At 42.0% G+C, this 24050-nt stretch overlaps 1 protein-coding gene across 1 annotated transcript in view; it reads right to left on the minus strand.

Moving 5' to 3' along the window:
* Window positions 1-24050, minus strand: part of LOC109463838 (lysine-specific demethylase 2B-like) — a 59030-nt gene that overhangs the window by 9825 nt on the left and 25155 nt on the right. Inside the window, exons 5-11 of the mRNA XM_019760719.1 lie at window positions 16393-16565; window positions 6783-6889; window positions 4525-4618; window positions 3287-3440; window positions 2728-2843; window positions 1067-1145; window positions 92-723 (exon numbers count right to left, since the gene is read on the minus strand). Of these exons, the coding sequence (XP_019616278.1) occupies window positions 92-723; window positions 1067-1145; window positions 2728-2843; window positions 3287-3440; window positions 4525-4618; window positions 6783-6889; window positions 16393-16565 (1355 nt within the window). The remainder of the gene's footprint in view (window positions 1-91; window positions 724-1066; window positions 1146-2727; window positions 2844-3286; window positions 3441-4524; window positions 4619-6782; window positions 6890-16392; window positions 16566-24050) is intronic.

Genomic DNA, 24050 nt, shown 5'->3' on the forward strand with positions numbered 1-24050 from the left:
TCTATAGTAGCCGACTGTCTACTGTGACCATTTAAGGGACTTGATAGACAGGTTTTACTCGTGATTTGTGACTGTTGAAGGTCATGCTAACCTTGACATCCTTCAGCAGACCGTCGGGATCCGTCAGTGCGTCAGGGACGTTCCTCTTGTTGGCAGGTTGTTTCTCCAGCCTGTCCACCAGATACTCCAGGCCCTGCAGCTCGTACTTAGTCAGGTGGACGTACGGCCGCTCCTCCCCCGAACCCGCCGCCTTCTCACTCCCAGCATGCTCTGTTTTACCGTTCTCCGGTTCTTTCTGCTCCACCTCATTCTCCACTTGATTGTCTTTTCCTGATTGGCTGAGAGACTTCTTTTCAAACTTGGCTGGTTTTGGTGACTGGGATCTCTCCTCCGGGAGGGAGTCCTTAGATTTGCTGTCCTCCTCCTCGTCCTCCATCCCTCTTACTCGTGACCTTCGCGTTCTTGTGCCGACCCTTGGCCCACCATTGACCTTTGACTCTTCACCTTTGTCCCCGTTCACATGGTGTCCGTTTTGCTGTTTCCTGGTACCGAGAGTGTCCTCTAAGTCTTCCTGTTCCTTCTTCACTGGTGTGGTTCTTCCCTCCTTTGCGCAGACTCGGACGTTTTCTGTGACCTTGCTCTCAGAGATGACCTTGAGCTGTGTGGCTTCCTGTGGGTCTTCGTCGTCTCTGTCCAGAATCTCCTTGTTCAAATATGACTTACCTGGAAAAAAAGTAAAAGGACATATCATAATCTCTTCAGCTTACGTACAGTCACTTATATTAAACGGATAGACACAGCTAAACAGACCTTCCTAGCTGTAAACAATGTATGGAACAGACTAGAGTTACAAAGGTATCTGTCCAAAGGTTTAACACTGGAACAAACACAAAAGCCACTGCCTGTATCATACATAAAAAACAAGATTCAAGCACAGCCACACTTTTCACCATTCATCTGGCCAAGCCGTGATTGTCCGAAATTTGATTGAGCTTGAAACAACAGAAATCATAAAAGTGCATCAGGTGAAATTTCAGAAAAACATCAATGCTGGGTTATGTCCTACCTGTGAGACAGTTGAGGTACTGGTCCAGCAGGTACCAGTGGATCTCTTCATAGAACGGGTACCGGAACTTCATGGGCACCTGGGAAGGGTGGAGAAATGGTAACATGTCAATCAAAACTTTCAACAGTTACCAAACTTACTTGTCAGGTTAGATCTGCATCCTTTGAAGAAACATATTCATGTATCTTAGGAAAAGAGGAATGTTTTGGCAATATTTTCAAAGAAAATACTTGCACTGTATTTTAGTAATTTATGTAGGTAGAGGGATACATACTACAATGCCCCGTATATATGAGGTCATACAGCTGTACCTAGTGTATTGTAAGCATTTCATGTGCACAACAGTTCCTGCAAATGTGTTGACCTTTTTTAGACCTTTCAGGATGTATGGCTTTTTTTCTAGTGCAAGCACAAATATAGAATTCAGAATGTACTATTTTTTGGACAGACTGATCATGACAACACACCTGTCTAGAACAGGTCCTTTAAAACTACATCAACATTTGTACGTTCCGTTATTACATTCTTCTCAAAGAAAACAAGTCTAACTATAGTTTTCCTCTCCCTATCTAATGACACAGTACAGCTGGGTGTGTTCCCATAACCCCACATGACCTGCTATGACATCACAGACTCCTAACCTTTGTCTACATAACAAAGGACTAAGGCATGTACAATATAGGTCACCAACAGAACCAGAATGGCAACACAGTAAAGACTTTCTAGTGTAAAATATCTAGATGTGTACATGTATGTACAAATTCTTCCATATTTGTATGATTTGGAGTGTGTTTTCACATAATTTGCAATGTGGTACTGTAAAATTAACGCATTTACTTTTGCAGTGGTTTTATTTTCATGGTTTTCACATGAGAAATCATGACAATGCGATTTGTACTTCTATTGTGCTACAGAACAACCGTGAACTTCAAACACTGTGAAAACTACATTTCTCTCATACCATGAAATAAAACCACTGAAAATGCATTTATAGTATTTTTCACCTGTTATTGCCTGGGGATAGTAATTATCATTGAACATTGCTCAATGGAGCATGAAATGGCACATTCTAAAGAGCATCTCTCACTGCAATGAACTTGCTGAATATTCATTATGTACAGGCCAGTAGGTATGCGGTTGACAGAACTTCAGACATTTCTTTCTGTTTACACACAAATAACATTAATTTTATGAACACCTGTATGTAACAATACCACTTCTTATATAAATGTGTTGATCTTTGGCTGCATATTAACATTGTCAAAGTGAAACCAAAACAAACAGAAAACCAACTGATGGCAACATCTTAAATATACATGTAAGAAATGCATAATCAAGTCATAGGGTCATCATTTGAAGACCAGAAAGATAGTCAAAGACAGATGAATTTCTGCAGTCCCAAACACTACCTAGATTGTTGGAAGAAGCTACAGTTGTACATATTTGGACATACTTGACAGGACCACCCACCTATGCCAGGGAATGTCTGCCTCCATGTTGTCAACTAAGGAATTGTGGGACAGGTATGGTAACAAACTGTTCCCCTCTTCACATGCTTATGATCCTGCCACCACGTAATGAGGACCCCTAGTGGTAAATATCAGTACTGCAACATAGGATGCCACTGCTGCAGCTACTACAGCCCAATGGATGGAACTTACATGTGTTCTGTCCTCGATGTCCCAGACGCTGAACTGTGCAGGGATGCTGAAACTGTGGAGAAAGTTTCCTCCAAACACCAGGGAGTCCTTGGGGGTGTACACAGCATGGATCCAGCCTAGACATGGGAAATAATTCACAAACATTAGACTCAGTTTCAGTTCATTGTTTAGACATTCTAATACATCACAGGTCTAAGACTTTGATCAAGATGCATGTCACCAATATTACTTCTGGGTATGGAAGTACGATTTTGGGTGGTTGACTTGGGTTAGTTTGTGTGTTAAAGTAGTGACGGTTGCATGGAGGGTGGGAGGTGATTTTGACAGTTGATTGATAGGGAGGCTAAGCCTGAAGGTGCCTGTATATGGAAAATTCAAGAAGTGGAGTAATATACTGGATTGAATCACATCATACAATCTCTTCCACAGTTCCAATACATTCACGAAAACCCAAAGCATTTCCCAGAAGTCTAAAATCTCCAATTTCTTGTTCTACAACTTAGTACAAGAGATTGTAAAGTTGATATGACAGATACTATAAAAGATGACAACCCCTCACCTGTTGGTATGAAGAAGGTGTAGCCCTCCTCCAGTCTGACCCTGGCACATTTCTTCACCATGTCCCCGAAGAACAGATCTCCCTGTTTCCCTGACAGAACCCACTTCTCATACAGCTCCAGGTTCTCAGGGGTGGGGGGGATCAGCCAAAACACCTACAACAACACAAACATTTTGTCTACTACATGTATATACATTCCATCGTGTTGAGTTAGTATTTTCTTTAATTCCAAATTCAGTGGGAAATTCTATGTTCTTCTTTTTTTTTCTTTCATTTTGAGGCAGCCGCCTTCAACTACCTCAGGAAGATTCTGCTGCCTTTTTGTGGCTAATACGAGATGGGGTTCGCCAGGCTTCCATCCAGGAAAGTTGTGTTAAGTGCCTTTCCCAATAGCATAAGATCGGTGACATCGCAGGGTTCGAACCCGGGACCTCTTGGTTCCGAGCCAAACACTCTGCCACTACGCCACACAACCATACAAGTATAACACACCAGTTGGAAAACAGGACCAGCTTTACGTGTCATCTGAGAGGAAGACCCTTTTTAGTGAGGAAATAGGTGTGAAGTACCTTTTTCAAGGGCACAATATTGGGGCTTACTTGGGATTCGAACCCTGAACTATTAGATTCAACGTCAACAAATGACCCAAATGGATTCCTTCTTGTACAAGGGTTTTTATTGTCATGATTACAAATGTCATTATGTCATGATTACATTGTCAGATCACTTCAGAGATATTGTCCTATAACTCTCTAATGATCAACCATTATCAGCATTGAAACATTTCTGAAAATCTGCTGACTGACAGTCTGGGTTTCATCTGCACCATTCTGTGTTTGCTGTCTGTCAGAGGCTGTCCTACGGCCCATTGGTCAGTGCCTGTTTGTATTACCCCATGGTCAGGACTTCAGCTGCACATTTGTCAGGCAACATGACACAGGCTGTGAGGGGCAAACCTTTAAACTATTGCTGAGGGCAAATTTGCTTCTTTCATGCTCCACAACTTGGTAAGGCCTTGAAAAAAAATGTTGCGTTTCCAGTTTCCTGACGAACACTAGCAAAAACTAACTGACCCCTGCCTTTCTTAGCAGGGTCAACCTCTGGCAAGACCATACAACTTTTAATCTATCTTATGCATTTCCAGAAGTAAATTTCTGCCCTATTCTTGAAATTTTGAAATTGGAAACCCATTTTTCTAGGCCTAACAGTTGGTACAACACATTCTGACTAGCCCCTACCTTTCCTCCATGTAGGATGTGGTACCACACTGAAGTCCCTCCAAAGTCCACATGGAAGTCAGTGTAACAACCTTTCACACTCATCAGGCAGTATCTGGAGAGGAGAGACACGATATACAGTCAAGAGATGTCATATCAACCTTTTTGTACTGCCATGTGATTTCAATACCTCAGTCATGACATAAGGATGACTTAAATAGCACTACATAAATGGCACTCTGGTCATTTTTTAATCATCATACATCAAAATTAAAATTTCTCTTTGTTGCTAAGGTTTCTAAGATATTCGAAAATTCTTTGTCCTCCGTTTCAAATTGTTTGTTAGGTGTCATCTTGAACCATCGAAAGATGTGCAAAATGAGCCTATATTAGCAAAAGAACTAATCTGCTGGAAGACAGAAGATTACAGACCCCACGAGGTTTAAAAAGCTCTTCTGTGTCACGGTTTAACTGAACCATCTTGGAAACTGGCGCCATGAATTTATTACCTCTTTTGAAAGTGGGTCGCTTGTGTTGGCCGGAGGTAAACAAGTAGACTGTGCAATATGTACAGACGGTGACTGTCTGCTGAGCTAAGATGGATGAGGTGATAGTAAATTTGGCAAATTAACTGTTTGTGAAATGGAAAGTGGACGTTTTGTGATGCGTCCAGCGTCCGAAAAAAAAACGGTTTCTGTCAGAAAGTGTTACGATATTCCCTTCCAAGAACTGCTAGTATGGAATATTTGACATCTGTATCGATGGGTGACGGACAAATACTAAAATTTTACTACTACTACTACTACTACTACTTAGACTACTACTACTACTACTACTACTACTACTACTACTACTACTACGAATCTGCAAACGCGCATCGAAGGAAAACATAGATGGTTCCAGAGTCGTGAACTGATGGGAGACGGTTACGGGAATGTGCACCGACGGGAGACCGTTCCGGGTATGTGAACCAATGGGAGACTGTTCGCTTCCGGGAATGTGCACCGACGGGAGACGGCTCCGGGAAGGTACACCGGACGGGACACGGTTCCGGGATCGTGAAATGAACGGAGACATTTACGGGAATGTGCACCGAGGGTAGACGGTTCTGGGATCGTGACCGATGGAGACGGTTCCAGGAATGTGCACCTAAGGGAGGAAGTTCCTGGATCTGCTTGACGGCAGATTGGAGGGACGTCTACGCCATTTACAGAACGTTCTTATCAAAGAAACACGGTGGAGCTTTGCCACTACTCCCATTTGCGGGGCTTCAGTCATGTAATAAGCTTTCAAAACCCCTGCGACCATTCGAAGATAAAGGTAATACTTCAAAAAGCGCCGTTATCATCGCCTTCGACGCTGCTTCCAAATCACTTCAAGTTTTGTTGTCCGACTGTGTCCACTACTTCGCCCATTTTGACCATCTCAAATCCCTTCTTTAAGCTTTGGAAACTTAAGTTGTTAGTTGTTTTACACTATAGAATTCCGTAACAACGTTTGACAGGCTGCTTTCACTAACTACTCAACGGTTCATCATTGTTATTCCTTGTGCAACGCAGCACATATATGTAAGCCGTCCGATCTTAATGATGAACCCGTATAAATAATTCAGCAGTGTTTTTACCAGTGTGGCACGGTGATTACGATTATCATCAGACTATGAATGTTCTTAAGTTGATGATGCCTAAAGTTCAAGTGACGTACTGTCTGTACCTGACATTGTACGAACGTAAGTCAGTATGAGGGACGAAACGTTCACTTTAGTTGTGACTCTGTTCATCCGAATCGGCTGACGTGACAACGTTTCACTACGTATATGAAGTTCAATTGAAATTGCAGTCTGTATAGTAGTGTAGTTATAGTAGTAGTAGTAGTAGTGGTAGTAGTAGAAGTAGTTCAGTAGTAGTCGTAGCAGCAGCAGCTGTAGTAATATTAGTAGTAGGAGTAGTAGTAGCAATAGAAGAAGCAGTAGAAGTGGTAGTAATAGTAATAGTAGTAGCAGTAGCAGCAGCAGTAGTAGTAGTAGTAGCAGTGGTAGTGGTAGTAGCAGTAGCCTTACACTACGATGGGCAGTAACTCCGTTAGAAGGTAACGCTTAAAACACACACACAGTCCTGGTCTTAGGCATTGCCAAAGACATGTGCACTTACCTTTCCTCAGTAAAAAAATTATATACGCTTGTATTTTAAAACTGGTCCGTCGACTAAGCATTGCTACATTTGCCCAAACAACCTCTTTGCACACAATGTTGATGTGGTTTCTTGGCCAGTTGTACGTACTTCTGAACCTTCGGGTACTTCATGTCCGCTATGGCGTTGGTGGACTCCGTCTGTTTGTCCTTGAGGTGCGGCGGCCAGGCCGTGTCCACCCAGTCGATCTGCCGGACCTACAGAACGGCACGGGAAGTACACACGGTCAGCAGGGTTGGAACACAATGACAACTAGAAACATGTAACATTTACAAATTTACCTTCACCTGGTCTAGGAAAACAAACTACTACTCTCGTTATTACTCATATGTATGGTATACGGTAAGGGGCCCCTCCAACTCTGTTCTGCTACATAATGTCTTGCTAGGGTGTCTGCTACAGCACCAGTTACCATGGTGACCGACGTCTGGCCCTGGTCATTGACCTTCTATGTTGAAAACGACCAAAAACAATTGATGATGGACATAATGCATTGTTAGATAACTTAAGTAGAAGAGTAGGAAAATTATACAATATTTTGTCTATGTCTACAAAGTCTCTTCTCTCTTCTGAAAACGTGTGTGGACAAATCAGTAAAGGTTTTATATCACAATTAATTACAGCGTAGTTTTAGATGGTATAATATACGTGAAAGTTTCATCATTTGCTAAACGTAATTCCGCTGGCAAGTTATTTGTCTGTTTGGCCAGTAACTACTCTTTCCCGCCGTTCCAGAAGCCTGGTAGAGGCTACTGATAGTGCACGGTCCTCTTAACATGCAGCACATAGTCAATGGCGTTTCTATTCGCCTCAGGTCTGGCCCATAAATAAGACATCCATGGCGACATCCATTGCAATCTACACCTCCACTTAACTATGGCGTCAACGGGCAACGTTTTAATTAAATTGTCACTGAGCACTTTATTATAATCCAACCGTTCACCGTCACTGTCTCGCCGTAACTCGTACAATTCGTAGGAAACTTGTTCGAAAATAAAAACCCTCCTCTTGTGAAAAAAATATCAGCCGGACATGAAATAAACATGATGTGTCGAAACGGATCGCCGTTCATTGTGATGACATGAGTGCTTGTTTGAGTACGCCGTTATCGCGTCAGTTTGAATGAAGCACCATTGCCTTCTGTCTCCTCTTCCTGTCACCACGGATAGGACTTTCCTGTTTGAAAGACCAAAAGAGATGGACCCAGGGCAGTAACCTATAGGTTTTCTAAAGAGAGTGGTTTTATATACTGAACTTTAAAGGCATTCATTGCAATTTCAGGGTGGCAAAAGAAACGTATTTCTGGATGAGGAAATCTGTCTGATATCTAACATTTACTGTCATTTCTTAGCACATTTTTGGTCTCATTTCAAACTTGCAGCGTTTGAAATAGTAAAAAAAACAAGCATAAGGAGTTCCTTTATTTTTGGGGTACCACCCATAAATAAATAGAACCAGCCTACGCGATACAAAACAAGCAACCGTTAAACCAACCAATAAATTCACCAAAAAAATTCTAGATACTTCGCGAAGGTTTATATTTGAAATGTCCGATTTCTTTTTCTAGCTGAGGTGATATCTTGAAACTGTGGACCTCACTCAAAAAAAATATCATCTGATAAACCGGGAAGTGCCTTCCTTATAAATTCAATAAAAGTAAGGCACTCTGACTACTTCTGATGCATAAAACGTTTTCTTTCCGGCGATGATTCAGCGGAGCAGATATAATGGGCGACTCCGGCTTTCAAGGCCAATGGAGAGCGTTAGAATTCATAGCTAGAGGCTCGCCTGGACCGTGATGTGTTTGGATAAGAGCCGGTCTGGCACTACCGTACAGTGCCCTCGACCTAAAAAAACACCACGGCAAAGAAAACATCTTTGACATAATAGTAAAATAACTAGAAAGGTAACATTTGCAAAGCAAATGCGTAATGTTTACCTTCGTATATGATCTGCTCTGTTAATTCTTAACTATTAACACATCGATATATATGGTCAGACAGGAGTATAAATCCCTCCTACTATAAAATTGCAACATGATGGAACCCAACACTAGTTACCATGGTAACAGACAGTCTGGTTCATTGACCTTTTTGGTTTGGAGAAGAAGAGGAAACGTAGCAAAAATATGCTTTCCTTCGGTAAACATAAATATGATACAAAACGGCACAAATACATCCCAGCGACTGTGAAAGAATCATCAATTTTACTCTGTGAGATTAGTGTAAAAACGATTGATTGAGAGACCGTTACATTTCACATGACATGTTTGTTTCACAATAAATGATGTCGCCCTACTGTAGGGGTACGCATGGTAGATAAGCGCTCCTTATATCAACATACCATGAAATTGCCTCACATGAAAAGTACATTACGTACGCACATACTCAAGATACTAGCCAGGGCATTTGGTAGCAGCACTTTGATGGCATATTCTGAAACGTAACACTTTCTTGTGTCGACAGCATCCTCCATTTCTGATACGTGTCATCGGTCACCCTTTTGTTGGATAGCCCTAGAAACAAAAGGCCAATAATTAAGTGGTTTAATCTACAGCCAAAGAAATGTATCCCCGGATTGTAAAACTGAGACGCGTTTAGGGTGAGGGAGTCGAGGGAAAAATCGATTGTTGAGCTGGGCTGTGGGCCAGATATCTCACCAGGCACACTGGCGTGGCAAATAAACATGTGAAAACTTCATTTCGCGATCATTGCTCTTCTAATTATAAACGCGCCATTCGCACAGACTGTCATACATCACACTACTCATCAGATACGCAGGCTGAACTGTTTCTGAAGACTGAAATACGACGATTTTGAACCAACGAATACGTACTTTATGTTTCAAACAATGATAACATAGTCCTGTCCTATTTGGTGTGGTTACAAAGTCAAAGACAATACTAGAAAGGTAACATTTGCAAAGCAAATGCATAAAGTTTACCTTCGCATATGGTCTGCTCTGTTAATTCTTACTCAAACACATTCATATATGGTCAGGCAGGAGTCTAAATCTCTCCTGCTATAAAATTGCAACATGATGTAACCCAATACTAGTGACAGTGACATGGTGACAGGCAGTCTGGTCCTAGTCATTTTTGAAGAAGAAGAAGAAACAGAGCAAAAACAATATGTTTTCCTTATTGTTTACCAAGAAGCAACAACAAAGAAACACCCGCGGCCTTTTTTTATTAACCTCCAAATACCATTTGAAGTGTTTAAATAGTTTGTCTCCATAATATTAGATACGGATGACTACGCCTACGATAGTTCCTGACGTACCACATATCATATGCTATCATAGGAGACCATTCTTTCCCTGAAGTAACATATTCACTCCATCACTTTCCCAGAAGTGCCGTACTGTTCAAAACTAACAGCACATTTGGGAAGTGCCAACCTTCAGGCAATTGCCAGGCTCATTCTGATTGGCCAGAAGCTTAATTTTCTTATTTTCTTTATAATATTTCTTTACTTTTCATGTGGTTTACCTCTGTGACAAGAAGTAGGAGATTTCATACCTCCGCGAAATATGGAAAGTTTTTTTTATGAATTTCGTGTTTTATTCATTTTTGTGCATTTCTCTGTTTACTACAGATGCTGGGCCAATAGACTCCCGGTAGCTTCCTGGACCTAGCTTCCTGTGTCTGACCTTTTGTGGTTTGTGGTTAGGGAATTCCTCCAATCACGTGCTGCGATTCATCTGTTCCAGTAATAAGTATGTATGGTTGGTTTTGAAGCACAGAAAGAAAGACGCTCATGTCTTCCATTAGTCCATAGCTTGTGTCCAATCGGTGTTTCATCTAAAATCAATGTTGCAGGATATCGTAGATATTTTCTTCTGATCTTTTTCAGCTTCTACCTGAACCTACAGACTACACCGAGAAATCCATATATGAAATTAGCTAACGTATGATGTACTCCGTCCAAAAACGTTTCATCTTCATATAAACAAAATCCGTTCTTGTTACAATTTTCGTCGAGCAAAATCAGGGGTCTGTTACTGTTATCCATTATTCAACAGTTGAAGAATTGGGTACGTTTTGTGCAGCACATCAGCGATGGGTTTGGGCAGCAGGACCAGCGGGTGGCCACTTTTATGTAATATATTCCACACTTGATATCGTCGCCAGCTGCCACGTCTCTTGCACTGTTGGCCTTTAAAAAGCGGGGGACAGATCATTGTTGTCTGTTAGGGATATCAACGATGCATGAAGCTTATAAGGGTTTATCTCCTCGATCCAGAAGAGTTGGATAACGAACGTTCCCTGCCGACATGCGCCGCCGATAAGTAAACGTCTGGAGTGCTCAGGACGAAATGCAGACGGCTTGCACGTAGTTGCTATGGTAACGCTTGACGCGGCAGCCAATCGCGAGCGAGGATAACGTCATCCATCACGGGCAGCCCTACACGGTGACAGGGCGGGCGGACAGGAGTGTTCTCTGGCGTGACGTTCATGACGAGTTAACTCGATTGGGTTCATTTCAGGCCTTCTCTTCATGCATGCTTCATAGTACTGTAGTATCGTGGACATTTGGCGAGTGGACATTTTGTTCTGCTAGCTGAAACAGCGACTTTGTACCTCCTTGTGTTTACGTGCAACATTACTTGCATTTCACTTGATACGTTCGGAATAAACACAGTATACAATCTCGTGATAGGTCAATTGATGATGATTAAACTTGGGCGTTATCTAAACATTGGGAAAGGTTCCAAGAATGCAATGGTGCATACAGCACGGGAGGTTGATCTTGAAGTCCCTTTCTACTAGAATGCTACCTTTCTACTAGAAGCAACCAAATTTGAATTGATGATAATATGATCCTTGAGTTCATAACCGGAATATGTTTCAAAAGACAACAAAACAGACAAACGTTTGTTTTTAAATTCGTACAAAGTTTGTCACGTATGACGTTCGTTGAGCTATTCTTTGTCCATGAAGTGGGTTGAGCAATCTATCAAAGATGTGGTCTCTCCACAGTCGCTGCCTCTTGTATAAAGTGGCTGTAATCAATAGACGGCTTTTCGGCGTGCAGAAGTAGTGTTTTCTCCATGATGACAAGATGTACAGCCCCTATACTGCCGGTGTAGATCCCGCCTGATACCGCTCAGCCCTGGGTAGAGATTTCCTCAAATGACCTGTATTGATTACGTTAGTGCTGGATGTGGTTTCCCTCTTCTGTATGCCCCACCGTGCGCCCAAACCACCTCACGACTGTATGTAAGGCCACAGCAAGTAAGGTTTATGGATGACATCAGCGCCCGCATTGATTTTCGCCTGATTTGGGGAAAAAAAAGAAATTTTGTTGCCCTCTGACAGTGGTCACCATGCCGAAGATGGGAAAAGATGTCTGTTGCCATGCCGACATGTGGATGGCAGATAACTATAAAGAGAGGAGACATGACAGGACTGATTTATTGTTTTGTCTTTTACTTTGATGTAGTGATGCATTTCATTCCTTTTATATTTGATGGTGGCTGTGCATATGTGATGTTCCACTGAATCAAAACAAGTTATTTCAGTGACAAATGGATGTTGTAACAGTTGGCAGTAAACGTAGCACAATATATGTATCATTTCTTGTTTAACAAGGTTTATGATGTCAAAATTTGAAACTGTAGGGGTCGTGTTCTTTTGGCCCTCCTTGTTTTTTTTTTTGCCCTTCCGCATTAAATTTGGCGTCTGCGGAAGATGTCATCCATAAAATTTACTTGCTGTGGCCTAATGCTTATAAACACACCCTGCCCTGACCTGAGGAATACGTCAGAATTAAGAACCATAATCCGATCAAACGGAGTCGTTAAGTATAATCCGAGGCAAATTTTTCATGCCGACAAATAAGTCTAGGAACAAAACGAAGGGTTGCCGGTTCAATGATGAAAGACAGCGGATGCTATCTGAAACGCCTGGTCCTGGAATAGACCTTGTCCAGTTATTTGATTTAATGTACATGATATATCACTCACCTAGATCTTTTAGCACGAAAGAAATGACCTGTTTGAAGATGCCAACAAATTCCATCCTAAGTTCTCCACGTTTTACAAACAAAAAGAAAACTACTCTCCTCTTAACATCACAAAACCCACACATTATAGAAAAAGTGGGATAATACGTCTCTGTCTCCAAAAAAGAAGTCGAACCCAACAAGTTAGAATTTAGTGTTTAGTAGTTAGAGTCAGTAGTGGCCAAATATTGGACATAGAAAATCATGGCCCATTTCAGAATGTTACACCAAATCTTACAAGCCAATTACCTACACCAACTATACTACATATATAGTTAGAGTAGTCACATACCCGTTGCTTTTTTGTCCATCCTTTATTTTCATGTTTAATACATGTACTTGCAATTAGCCTGAGGGCAAGAATTTGCAATAAACTTTCAATTATAACCTCCAACGACGTAAAAGGAAAGACGTGTAGTATTTGTCTTATCTGTGATACTATTGGTAGTGATAATGAAGCGGATGTAAATTGATCGATGAAACGGATGAAATGGTATTAGGAAAGCATTAGTTCTGACTAAAACGAATCGTTCCGTCTTGGTGGTTTTACGGTTCAGTAGACAACGCTTCAACGTGTAAAGAATATCGACCACTTCCTGTTTGTGGTAGTGATCCGCAGGTCAATATCAGACAATACCAACTAGAGAAAAGAGCGCCCTCTGCCGCATCGACTTGGTGGTGCAGGCTATTAACGATGTCCACAAATCTCGGTCAGGAAATGATAAGGACGCCGACCCTAGTCTGGATTCCGGGACAGCAAAGCACGCACTTTCATCAAGCGACCGATCGATATAAAATGTCGTAACCAAATCTTATTTCTAATGGTAGCAGCCACTTAGCTGCGTTGTATACGGTATCAGTCCTACAAGATCCTACAATACATTAGGAAACTGGAATCTGTTGTGTTCTATATACATGTTTGATCCAGAAAACATATCAAACATCGACACTAAAGCTGCGACTGCTTGCATCATCCTTGCGCCCAGCCTTCCTTTTTCAATTGTTCTCTCGCAATATCCTGACAAGGACAAATCATATCATCGGTATTAATGACTTAAGAAATGAACAACTTTAACTGTTGCATCTTGAAGGAGCTGGTTCTGTCTCTCAGCAGTCTCATGGTTCAAGGTCTTGAACGGAATTTCAGGTTTCCTTATCCGTGGGAGAAGGTTGCTGCTTTCATCTGTCGCCCAGGGTCTTCATAGCCTGGGGACCAGCAACCGCCGAAGGGGAGCGGATACATACCGAGAAAGGCTGGATGTGAGGCTCCTTTTCCCGTGCTGTATAAAGAGTGATAGACTACTCTCCATTGAAGAGTTTACATTTTGTCAGCTTTCCTTTTGGTGAGACCAAGATACCCAACATTGCCCAAAGAATAGCTTCATTGTAGAAAGCCGTACAACCCCCTAAACACGTCTAGCCTTTACCTGGAGCGTGTGACAGGTAAACTCTCAACAGATCAAGGCAGTATCCAATCGGAAGCCTGGTTACCAAACCTATATTTGCTGCCGAGCCTCTTTCGTCCTCTCCTCTACTGTTTGCGGAGAGAACGACAGAGACTCGGCAGCATAGATTTGGTAACCAGGCTCCCACTTGGCCAAGCAGTGTCCATAATCCACCTTCGGTACCACCGTATGATCTGCTTGGAGCCTGTGATAGACAGCTGTGTCGGACTGATCCCTGCAGGCGTGTGCCGCGGCCCGGTGTTGTCTCCGGGGGCGCTCAGGCGTGCTCCGGCGGGGCAGGGGTCACGGTGGCGGGGGACGAACTGAACAAACCACGGTACCAAAACCCAACTCATTACAGACACGGTCCACGGACTAACGTGTGTATATGTTTCATCTTATCTGGCTGATCTTGAACGTAATCCTTTAAATCCCACAGGAGTGGCTCTTTGTACACACAGCTTGAGCATTTCAGTCTGCAATGACGTCTTTCCTTCTTCCAAGGAGGTTATAGATCATACAGTGGTATAACCTCATTTCTTCTGCATAATTCTCGCAGCCACAACCCTGCTCTGAACCTAGAGCATTATATGGTCACAGGTCAAGATGTTACATACACTGCACTATACTATATATACATCTGTATGTACTCTAAGGTTCTGTAACAAAGACTTAAAGGCAATAAACTACGTGTATGATACAGATATGATAAAATATACACAATTTCAGCAAGTGTACATGAAGACCACAACAACTCTTGGCAGAGATCCAACAGCTGGTAGTCAGCGCACCTCTGAGCGGCTTATGGTGAAATGTCAAGTCGGTAAACATGCGGAGACAACCTTGGTGCGCGCTGAAGGTCAGCTGGGGTAAGGTTCTACAGCACACAACACAACCTGCGGTACTTGTACTTGTAAATTTAAAGAAAGCATTTGACCTGCCCTCTGTGCATTTGCGTTATCTATGGGAAAAACTGCACCTGCAAAGTCATGCAATACTACTGTTTTATTTACACGTAATTGAGTTTATTTCTTTCATTGTATCCAAATCCATATTTAATATGACATACTAGTATGATAGGAACATTCTGTGTGAGAAAATGTCCGGTTTCACAACTTTCTATGTCCCTTTGTCGTTTTGTTTTGATTTTAAAACCTATGGAAACTTGTCACGGGTTCAACTGTTCGTATTTGCATAATGTTTCCATTTATATTGGGTCATCTGGCACATGACTTTCATACATTATTACCCTTATAGACAAACATTGCAGTGCTATAATTATAAAATACAGTCCAATGAAAGAAAAACCTCATAATTATCTTTTACAAATTCACTGTAAATTCAGGTGATGTGACTTAAACCCAGCCAGTGTTATTTAATTTCGTCCTTCAGGCAAGGTCCGTAATGAGTTTCATGACAGCCAATGGTCGTGTTTTCCCCTTTGCGTTTTAATCTAATCAAACAGTTTGAACAAATTCATTTCTGGGCTGTGACATTGAAGAACCCTTGGCACAAGAGTCAGGGGTCACCGGACCAGGAATTTCCCGGTGGCCCCATTCTGTCACCCCCGCGACACGTCAGGACACTGGCGGGGGAACAAATCATCGGCCACCGTGTGGGAACAACGATTTATCACGACGGTGACCGACTCTTTCATGGGGGAGGGGGTCTATTAATCGTACACCACAGTGCGGTGCACATTGCAATATCTTGGAAGAAAATGTCGGAAGTAGAATTGTGTGGGCCACCAACATGTGGCTAGAGTAGAGTAGAGTAGAGAGTAGTCTCTTCAGCCTGGTAGTACTGTCGATGTCCAGTATATTGCTAGTGTATACGCGTACGTACGTGGTTTGGTGTAATCAACACATCTCTTTCAAAACATGTCAGTATAATACTTAATATATCCCTGTCATGCCTGTTAGCAACTCAAATTTTATACGAGTTCAGTGCCATGTAGATCGTACTGCCAAAAAGGCAAGCAACTTTGACTGGAGACCTTTTGTACGCTTACGTAAGACCAAGACGGCAGTAGGTTGAATTGGTTGGACAAATGCTGAAAACACTGCACAATGCACAATTGTAATGTATCTTGAGCTCTTTTTTTAGTGAAACACACAAAGTGTCAGCGGAGGGACTTACCATAACGCTACCACTTACACATAAAACCAGAAAGATTAATACAGAAAAATAAGATAATAGATATGTAACACAAGGTAATAAAAATCACGAGCTCTTCCTGAAAAGCCTTACCACTTCAGGCTGCACCACGTGGTTCTCCAAGCGGGTGTGGCTGAACTCCAGGCTGATGACGTTGTACAGTTTCTCCCGCTCCTTCTGCTCGAAGTACCTGGTCCACTGCTGCATGGACATCTCTATACCCTTCTGTGTGTTCACGTCCATCACGTCCACCATGCGTCTGCTTCCTGCGGTAAACATAAACATAACCAAGGTAAACAATAAATAACAACAAACGTTCCTCATGCGTCTGCTGCCTGGGGTAGATATAACACACGGCACACGCAAAACAATAAATAACAACACGCATCATTTATTCACGTCCATCACGTCCACCATGCGTCTGCTGCCTGGGGTAAACACACCGCATGTAAACAATAAATAACAACAGAGACAACGTGTTAGGTGGAAACACTGTAATGATTTATTATTCATGTCTATCACATCCACCGTGCGTCTGCTCCCTGAAGTAACGAAATAATTAATATTTCTAATAAATAATTTTTAGGCTAACCTTTGATCATAAAACATGATCTCGTTTGTATCTTCTTACATATATCATTTCCAACATCGCAATGGGGCGACAAAAATGGGCGAGAAGAAGCCGACTTCACTCACTAGCACTAGACTATAGTAGTAGTACTAGCTTTTCGATAGGAATGAACATCTGAGAAAATCACTGCATCAGTGCTTGGACCCTTGACGATTCCAAAGGAGGTAATGTACTTAGCCTAATGATTTTCTTTTACTATGCTTGTGGACTGGAAACCCCTTTCGCCTTCTGTTCACGACTTTTCTCACAGAGAACTCATCTTAGCTCTGACTGTATGAAGACAACATGAAGCAGCCAAGTAAATATAATAAAATGCTGCATGATTTTATCACAAACCACGACAAGGCACCGTGTAAGCACGTGGAGACTCACGTGGCTGGCAAGTGTCCAGTTTTAACACCAGCACCTGACCCAGACCTCTACACACACACCAGGAGCCGCGTCAGGCGGGACATTAACGGGGAAGTTCAAGGCCAACATCGTGACATACCACTAGTGATCTCCCTTAGCTCTGCGGTACCACGTGTTTGGGACTGGTTCGAAAAAGCAGTTAGCCTGCATTAAGCACATCCCATGGTATCTAACGCTGATACATTCATGATCTGTATGTAAATATTAATATATATTAACACATTTACATGAAAAATTTACACGAAGCCAAGCCAACAACATGAAAAATAAAGGTATATCAACGTTTACGTTCGTTGTCACAAGGATATGCTGTAGCTGATTATCATAAGAATATGATGTGGTTGATACCACGGCAAAAGTCAACCAGCAAGAGTTGTAATATTGAGCCCAACAAGGAACTTCAATCAAAAACAAAAGCACGAACCAAGAAAATTATGAACAAAACAAGAGTTCCACGATCTCATACCTTCGCCAAATGATGTTAACACTTGCGGTTGAAGAATAATACAATTTTGATAATTGATTTTGCAAATAAGAGCCTCATTTGCATGGATTACATCAGATGATCATATTCTCCACCCAATGACAGTCTTATCTTAACAAAAAGGCTTTTATAGCACTTCCTCATAAATTATGCAAATGAGGTCATGATTTGAATAAATTATGTTTATTGTTGTTCGCCTTCACTTAACTTCCAAATGTGGCAAGTATGAAATTCCCAGCAGTTACAACTATGAGGTTTTTAAAATTTTCCATTTATTATGCAAACTAGGTCTTCATTTACATAATCTATATCCTCAGATGTTTTTTTTCATTCTCAATTACATGTCACAAGTGTTTCATAGTCCTATTATTGAACAAAGCAGATTTATAGAATTTCCTCATTAATTATGCAAATTAGCTCCTGATTTGCATAATTGTCATTTGATTATGTCAAGCATCCCTTCAGCTACCTACATACCAAAAATCACAACAATCCGTCAACCGGTTCTTGAGTTATCATCCTTCAAAAATGTTTCAACAAATGCTCCTGCAGTTCCAGAACAAGCCGCTAGGGGCCCCAAACTCATGTCACTTCTTCCCTACCTCAAGAGCTATCTACCAACCAAAATTCGTGACCCTAGCATGTCCAGATCGCGAGATATCAAAACCGGAAGTTCTGCTGCAGTACCAACAAAAGCCGCCAGGGGGCCCAAAATCTAATCATTTCTAGGTCTCATTAAGACCTACCCACCTACCAAGTTTCATGACAATGCATACTAAGCTTCTTGAGTTATGCTGTTCACAGACAGACAGACGGACAAACGCTACTGAAAACATAACCTTCTTGGCGAAGGTAATCAACTTTCCAAACAGTTGGTAACAGCATTATAAGCAATTTTTGTCACTTTATATGTAATGATTATTCAAGACTTTGTGGTGAACCCATAAAAAAATAGGTTATCCATCTCCAGCTTTTGTGCATATTTCTCCAGAACGTGTATAATAACGATTTAACACGATTGTGACCGTGTGACACATTCAGAGGACACACAGACCATTCCATATTAGTCTAACCATGGAAAGGCACTTTCACTTGCTCGCTTTCCATTTCTATCTAAATTCCAATAACTCGTCCTGTGGCCGGCGGCGCTGAAAGTCACGTTACGGAGAGATTGTGCGGATGCCGTATTGCATTTAGCGCTAATGGCGCGTAGATTGCATGTTTCTGGGTATGTGTTCGGGGGTGTGGGGGCTGGCGCGTATTGATTCCTGCCGCTTTAGGGGTGAGACGGCATGACTGCGCGTACTTTGTCTTGATTACGTCCATCCATCATGAAAGGGACCCTGCTACCGTATATATTTCTGTCTTTTTAGTACCTCTACCGTAAATCCGTCAATATCAGTACAGAGAAGACTACGAAGTGTTTTCATATGGTGTCCCTCCGTAAATAATTCCATCAGTTTGGCAAATGATTAAATAGTAACTAAAGCTTTTTTATTCACAACATTTGTTTTACATGAGTCGACGTTTCGATGACCGTCTGTCATCTTCACCAGAGCTATTAAATATGGCTATTTTCTGTGCACTGAAGCTAGGTGTTGTTGTACTATTGCTGTGTCCCTCGCTATGCGTAACTTATCATTTACTGGTACGGAAGTATAGTATTGTTTGGGGTGACTGAGCTGTGGGTTGGTGTATTTGTTTGTCCAGAGTAGGTTGAGAGCACGTGGGTGGGAGAAAGACTGACAGCCAGCAAGAATTGGTCAATATATGGGGGAATGCAGGAAGCCAAGGATTGCATACTTCCTGGAATTCTGAAAATCTCCGATTTCTTACGTTGTAGCCAGATAATTAAGCGGGGGTGTACAAGTCATGCTAACATACGTGGTTTGCTGGCAAACCCTTGGGAACAATCCATCTCAGACCCCGCGCACGATGGACTTCTTGATCGGTCCCTTACATTTCACGGCAGATTGATCGATGCTTCAGCTTGTCTCAAGGGAGGAAATGTTTCTGATACAAAATTCTTGAGGTCAATATCTGTACCACCGCTTCTTAATACAACCTTGTGTAGCTTTGTACGTTTAATAGAACCTTGAAGATTGATAGAGCATACCGATGTGACCAAATTCCCTGAACTTAAACAAAAGCTTAAACAACACAACACCATCGTTGGTTTATAATGGCTATGAAAATAATAGAAACCCTGAAAACGACGGCCAGTAAAATATCTTCAACTATACTGATTCTTTATTGCATGTTCATGCCCATGGGACTAAATGCATACATCAGGGTATGATGTTCCATGTACATGTATATCATAGACCTCTACTGAATAATATTATAAGTACTTAGGATACAAGGATAAAAGAATTCTTGGGAACTACTAGAAAGAACATTCTATCAAACCTAGGTCTTGAAGACTTCTATCTTTTTAACAACTGGATTCACATAGTTTTTCTATTGTGTGGTCCTCAGATTAGTCACCAAGTGTACCTAGAGAGACAACTGACTCTGAACTGAACGCGTAAAACTTAGTACACGTCTAGCGACATAATAGACGTTAAACAAGGACAACAACAACAATATTGGTAGATGTAAACTGTTAGAAATAGAAGGCGTAAAGGTGATAGACTGGTTTAAAGAGTACTTGCCAACATCTCTGGCACGTTATTGGAGTCTCAGCCGGGACCCTTCGATAACAACCCGCAGTCACGGGAGAGTCGTAAATGATCGCTGATAACGTACATGGCTGGCGTCACCACAGATAAGAGAAGTGAGAGTTCTCTCAGTATCATGTGGGTACATGATACAGCAGTTTATATGCACACATATAAGTAGCCTGGGCTCCAGTCCCATAGCACACTGGACACAAAATATCTCAGTGAGCCTGTCACTGATATATTTTGAGTCCAGTGTGCTATGTGTCTGGAACCCAGGCTAACATATATAGCCTGGGTACCATCCTACTTGTATGCCGGGGCTCCCACACTCGCTTCCCTAAGAAGTAGTCTGGAAACGCTTGTATCTATTTGGCTTGGTGATGATATCACATAATGAGGTAGGCCACATGGGGAGGGCTGGGCGGAGCCTCTTCCACTAGTAGCTGACCCATCAGTACAAAGTCCACGTGGCCATGTGCTGTTTTGGTAAGGGCAAAAAAGTTGCTGCATATGTATGGCAAGTGCAGCCACAAATTTACCTTGAGTACAACAATTTCTTGTAGTTTTCTTTATTGCAAGATGTTCTTTGTGGCTCTGTTACTTCAAATGTTAGCAAAATCATGACAACAGTGTCTCTCAATGGCTACTACACTCCGTCCAAGATAAATAAACAAACCTTTCCTTGGTCAGTGATACCTGCTGGGCAGGCAGGAGATAAGCATCACCACATACAGAGAAGGACGTTAGGCTAATGAGCAAGACAGAAGGGACCAATCAGCACACTCGGGCAAAATCTGACCGAGCCAGATGGTTCAGATCTAACCATTTCCAGACTACTTCTTAGGGAAGCGAGTGTGGGAGCCCCGTCATACAAGTAGGATGGTACCCAGGCTATAACATATAAGCTGCGTGTATGCAAAATTCTCCATATGTTCATTTTTGTACGATATGTATTATTGTGCTCTGGGCTTTTACTTACATAGATATGTTTCTCCACCTCGTCGATTAAAAAAAGACACTGAATACTGACTGTCTATTGTCCAATAATGAACTCTAGCTGTATGGTGGAGGCGATGTTGACGGAATACTGCCGTCCTATTTCTTTTTACGGAGTAGGTCAACGATCCCCTTTCGGACGACTGGTCAGTGTGTCTGTGGGCAGGACTGACCGCAGGCACGCACCACATCCATCATGTCCTGGCCAGGGTCGTCACGGCTGACCTCAGCTGGACAGACTGACCGACCCCTTTAGCCAAATCAAGGATTTCTACCCAAAATTGTACAAGAAACTGTCTGTTCAGACTCAGTACAGGTGACCGCCACTTCGCATTTATCCGGATACTAGAAGGAGGCTCTACTGTTGTTTTTTCTGACGTGAAGTTTTGATCCCTCCACTCCAATCATAAACCATGATGTTTATATCATGTTAATTGCCTTTCGACCACTCCAAAGATGAAAACCAAGGATGAAAACATTACACATTGCTTTGTTTTCACTTTATATGTCTATAACACTCTTGGATTCTGAATTATAAGTTTTGATATTAAAACTGCCACTAAAAAACGCCATTAAAACCTGAGTGTTTTATATGTCCGATAAGATCAACTGGTGTTGGTATGTCCAGTCCAGGATTGACCTGTGGAGGAGGTCAGCCTGCCTGACCTAGCTGACCACTGATGGGGCAGCATGTCTCCCCTGGTGACGACAATCAGCTGTAACCACGTTCTACCAACAAACATCGGGGAAACCTCCACCCAACATGGGCCGGGAGAACAACGAAACTACAGTATGAAACTTCTGCCAACACGCTAAAACACCAACATGTACCACCAGACCAATAACGGTCAGTCCCTGTACTGTTGACGTGTGGTTTGTATGATTAATCCCAGGCTTGGCAGTGTAAGGTCACCCGGAGTTGAGTTCCCGCCATCCACACATGTACAGCACGACCGGAAAAACCTCAACAACAGAGACCTACAAATACTAGACTCGTACAGCTGAGCTTTGAGCACAGGTGTGCATTACTACTAATGTGGCTCTTTTAAAACGTTTTGCAGTTCTATGCGATCTACTTGGTTGATGGGTTTGAGAAAGAAAAGACCACAGCAACATTTTCTGTATGTTCTTCTTGTCACACGTGCATAGATCTAGCGAATTGTCAATTCAAAATTCCACTATTTGTATTGTAATCATGCCTGTTGTGGATCCTCCCCATAAAAAGTAAGCACAGCGCAGGTCTTCCAGCCAGGTTTAATAGCGCTGTTTTAGCTCGGCCAGTTTAGAAGAAACGCCGAAGTCGTGACTCAACAAGTCAACACGCCACTGCACACCGGACTACTAGTGAAGCATTCGTTGATCTTTATCTTCTGAAGTTAAAGAACTACAAGAAACAGTAATATATTGTAAATGCCTAGGTTCTGGGCAAATGACTCCGATGATGTGGTTCACCTGAATGCAAACATCATGGATAATGTTTTGTACCTAACGTAACAAGACTTTAGAGTTTAGAGAAAGATTTTATATGCACTATGCATACGATTGCCCAGATATTGCAAAACTACCATCACGGCTTAGCTTTTGAATTTATACAACAAAAATTCAAAGAGACAAAAATTCAAAACGATATTTTCACTCTCATTTTTCCACGTACAGCCGACAGTTCATTTCGCTACAGATAAACATTCATGGCAACACGAAGCGATCCTCCAGCTACTGTGTGTAAACACCAGATAACATCTCTGTCCACCACAGCACCATACGGAGAGAAGCCTTATCTACCAATACCATATGACCAGACTGACATGTCTAGTCCATAGTCACATGCACGTAAGGTCATACAGGCCTCGAAATGTACTTTTCTTTCTATTGTCCCAGCACTGTCCCAAAAATAAATTTCAATTGTCCCGAAGTGAGGATGAACTGTCCCAACCTGTTTTTTTGGGAAGTATTGTATGACTTCAACTTGAAGTCAACTTTATTTTGCTTATGTTCACTCCCAGGCGCACTATAATTGCAGTGTAGACTTTTCCGGATCCAAAAGCCGGGACATGTGCCTGATAAACAAAAGAAGGGCTGACATCTGATGTTGATCATTTTTCTACATTCCAAAAATGTCCCAAAGTGTTCCAGCCTAAATTTTAGTAGCCAGGCATTGGACCACCTTTAATTTTGAGCCCTGTCAAACATGCGGTCCTGATGCTGACGACTGTAATGTCGCAGTAACCAATGATACGCGCCGCTGGTGATGATTGACAGGCAAACAATGGTCGTTAATTAGATAGAAGGCACAATGCTATTAAACGTGACGGTGCGTTAATACGGCTCATTAGTGAAGTCCACCTAGACTACTCTTCTGATTATAGGTGTTACTTGCAGAGGTAATATACGATTTCTGTATGTTTGGTGTGTTTCATATTTTTCGTTTGATTTCCCTTACATGCTATGGAACAAGCTACTACGGCCGTTTCACAGTTATATGTATGACATATATGAAAGAACTTTATTGCACGGCAATTGTACAAGGTACAATGTATGGCAACAACTATTGAACATAGTACAGAAT

The sequence above is a fragment of the Branchiostoma belcheri genome, unplaced genomic scaffold (genome assembly GCF_001625305.1).
Source record: "Branchiostoma belcheri isolate BF01 breed outbred unplaced genomic scaffold, Haploidv18h27 scaffold1, whole genome shotgun sequence".
Lineage (NCBI taxonomy): Eukaryota > Metazoa > Chordata > Leptocardii > Amphioxiformes > Branchiostomatidae > Branchiostoma > Branchiostoma belcheri.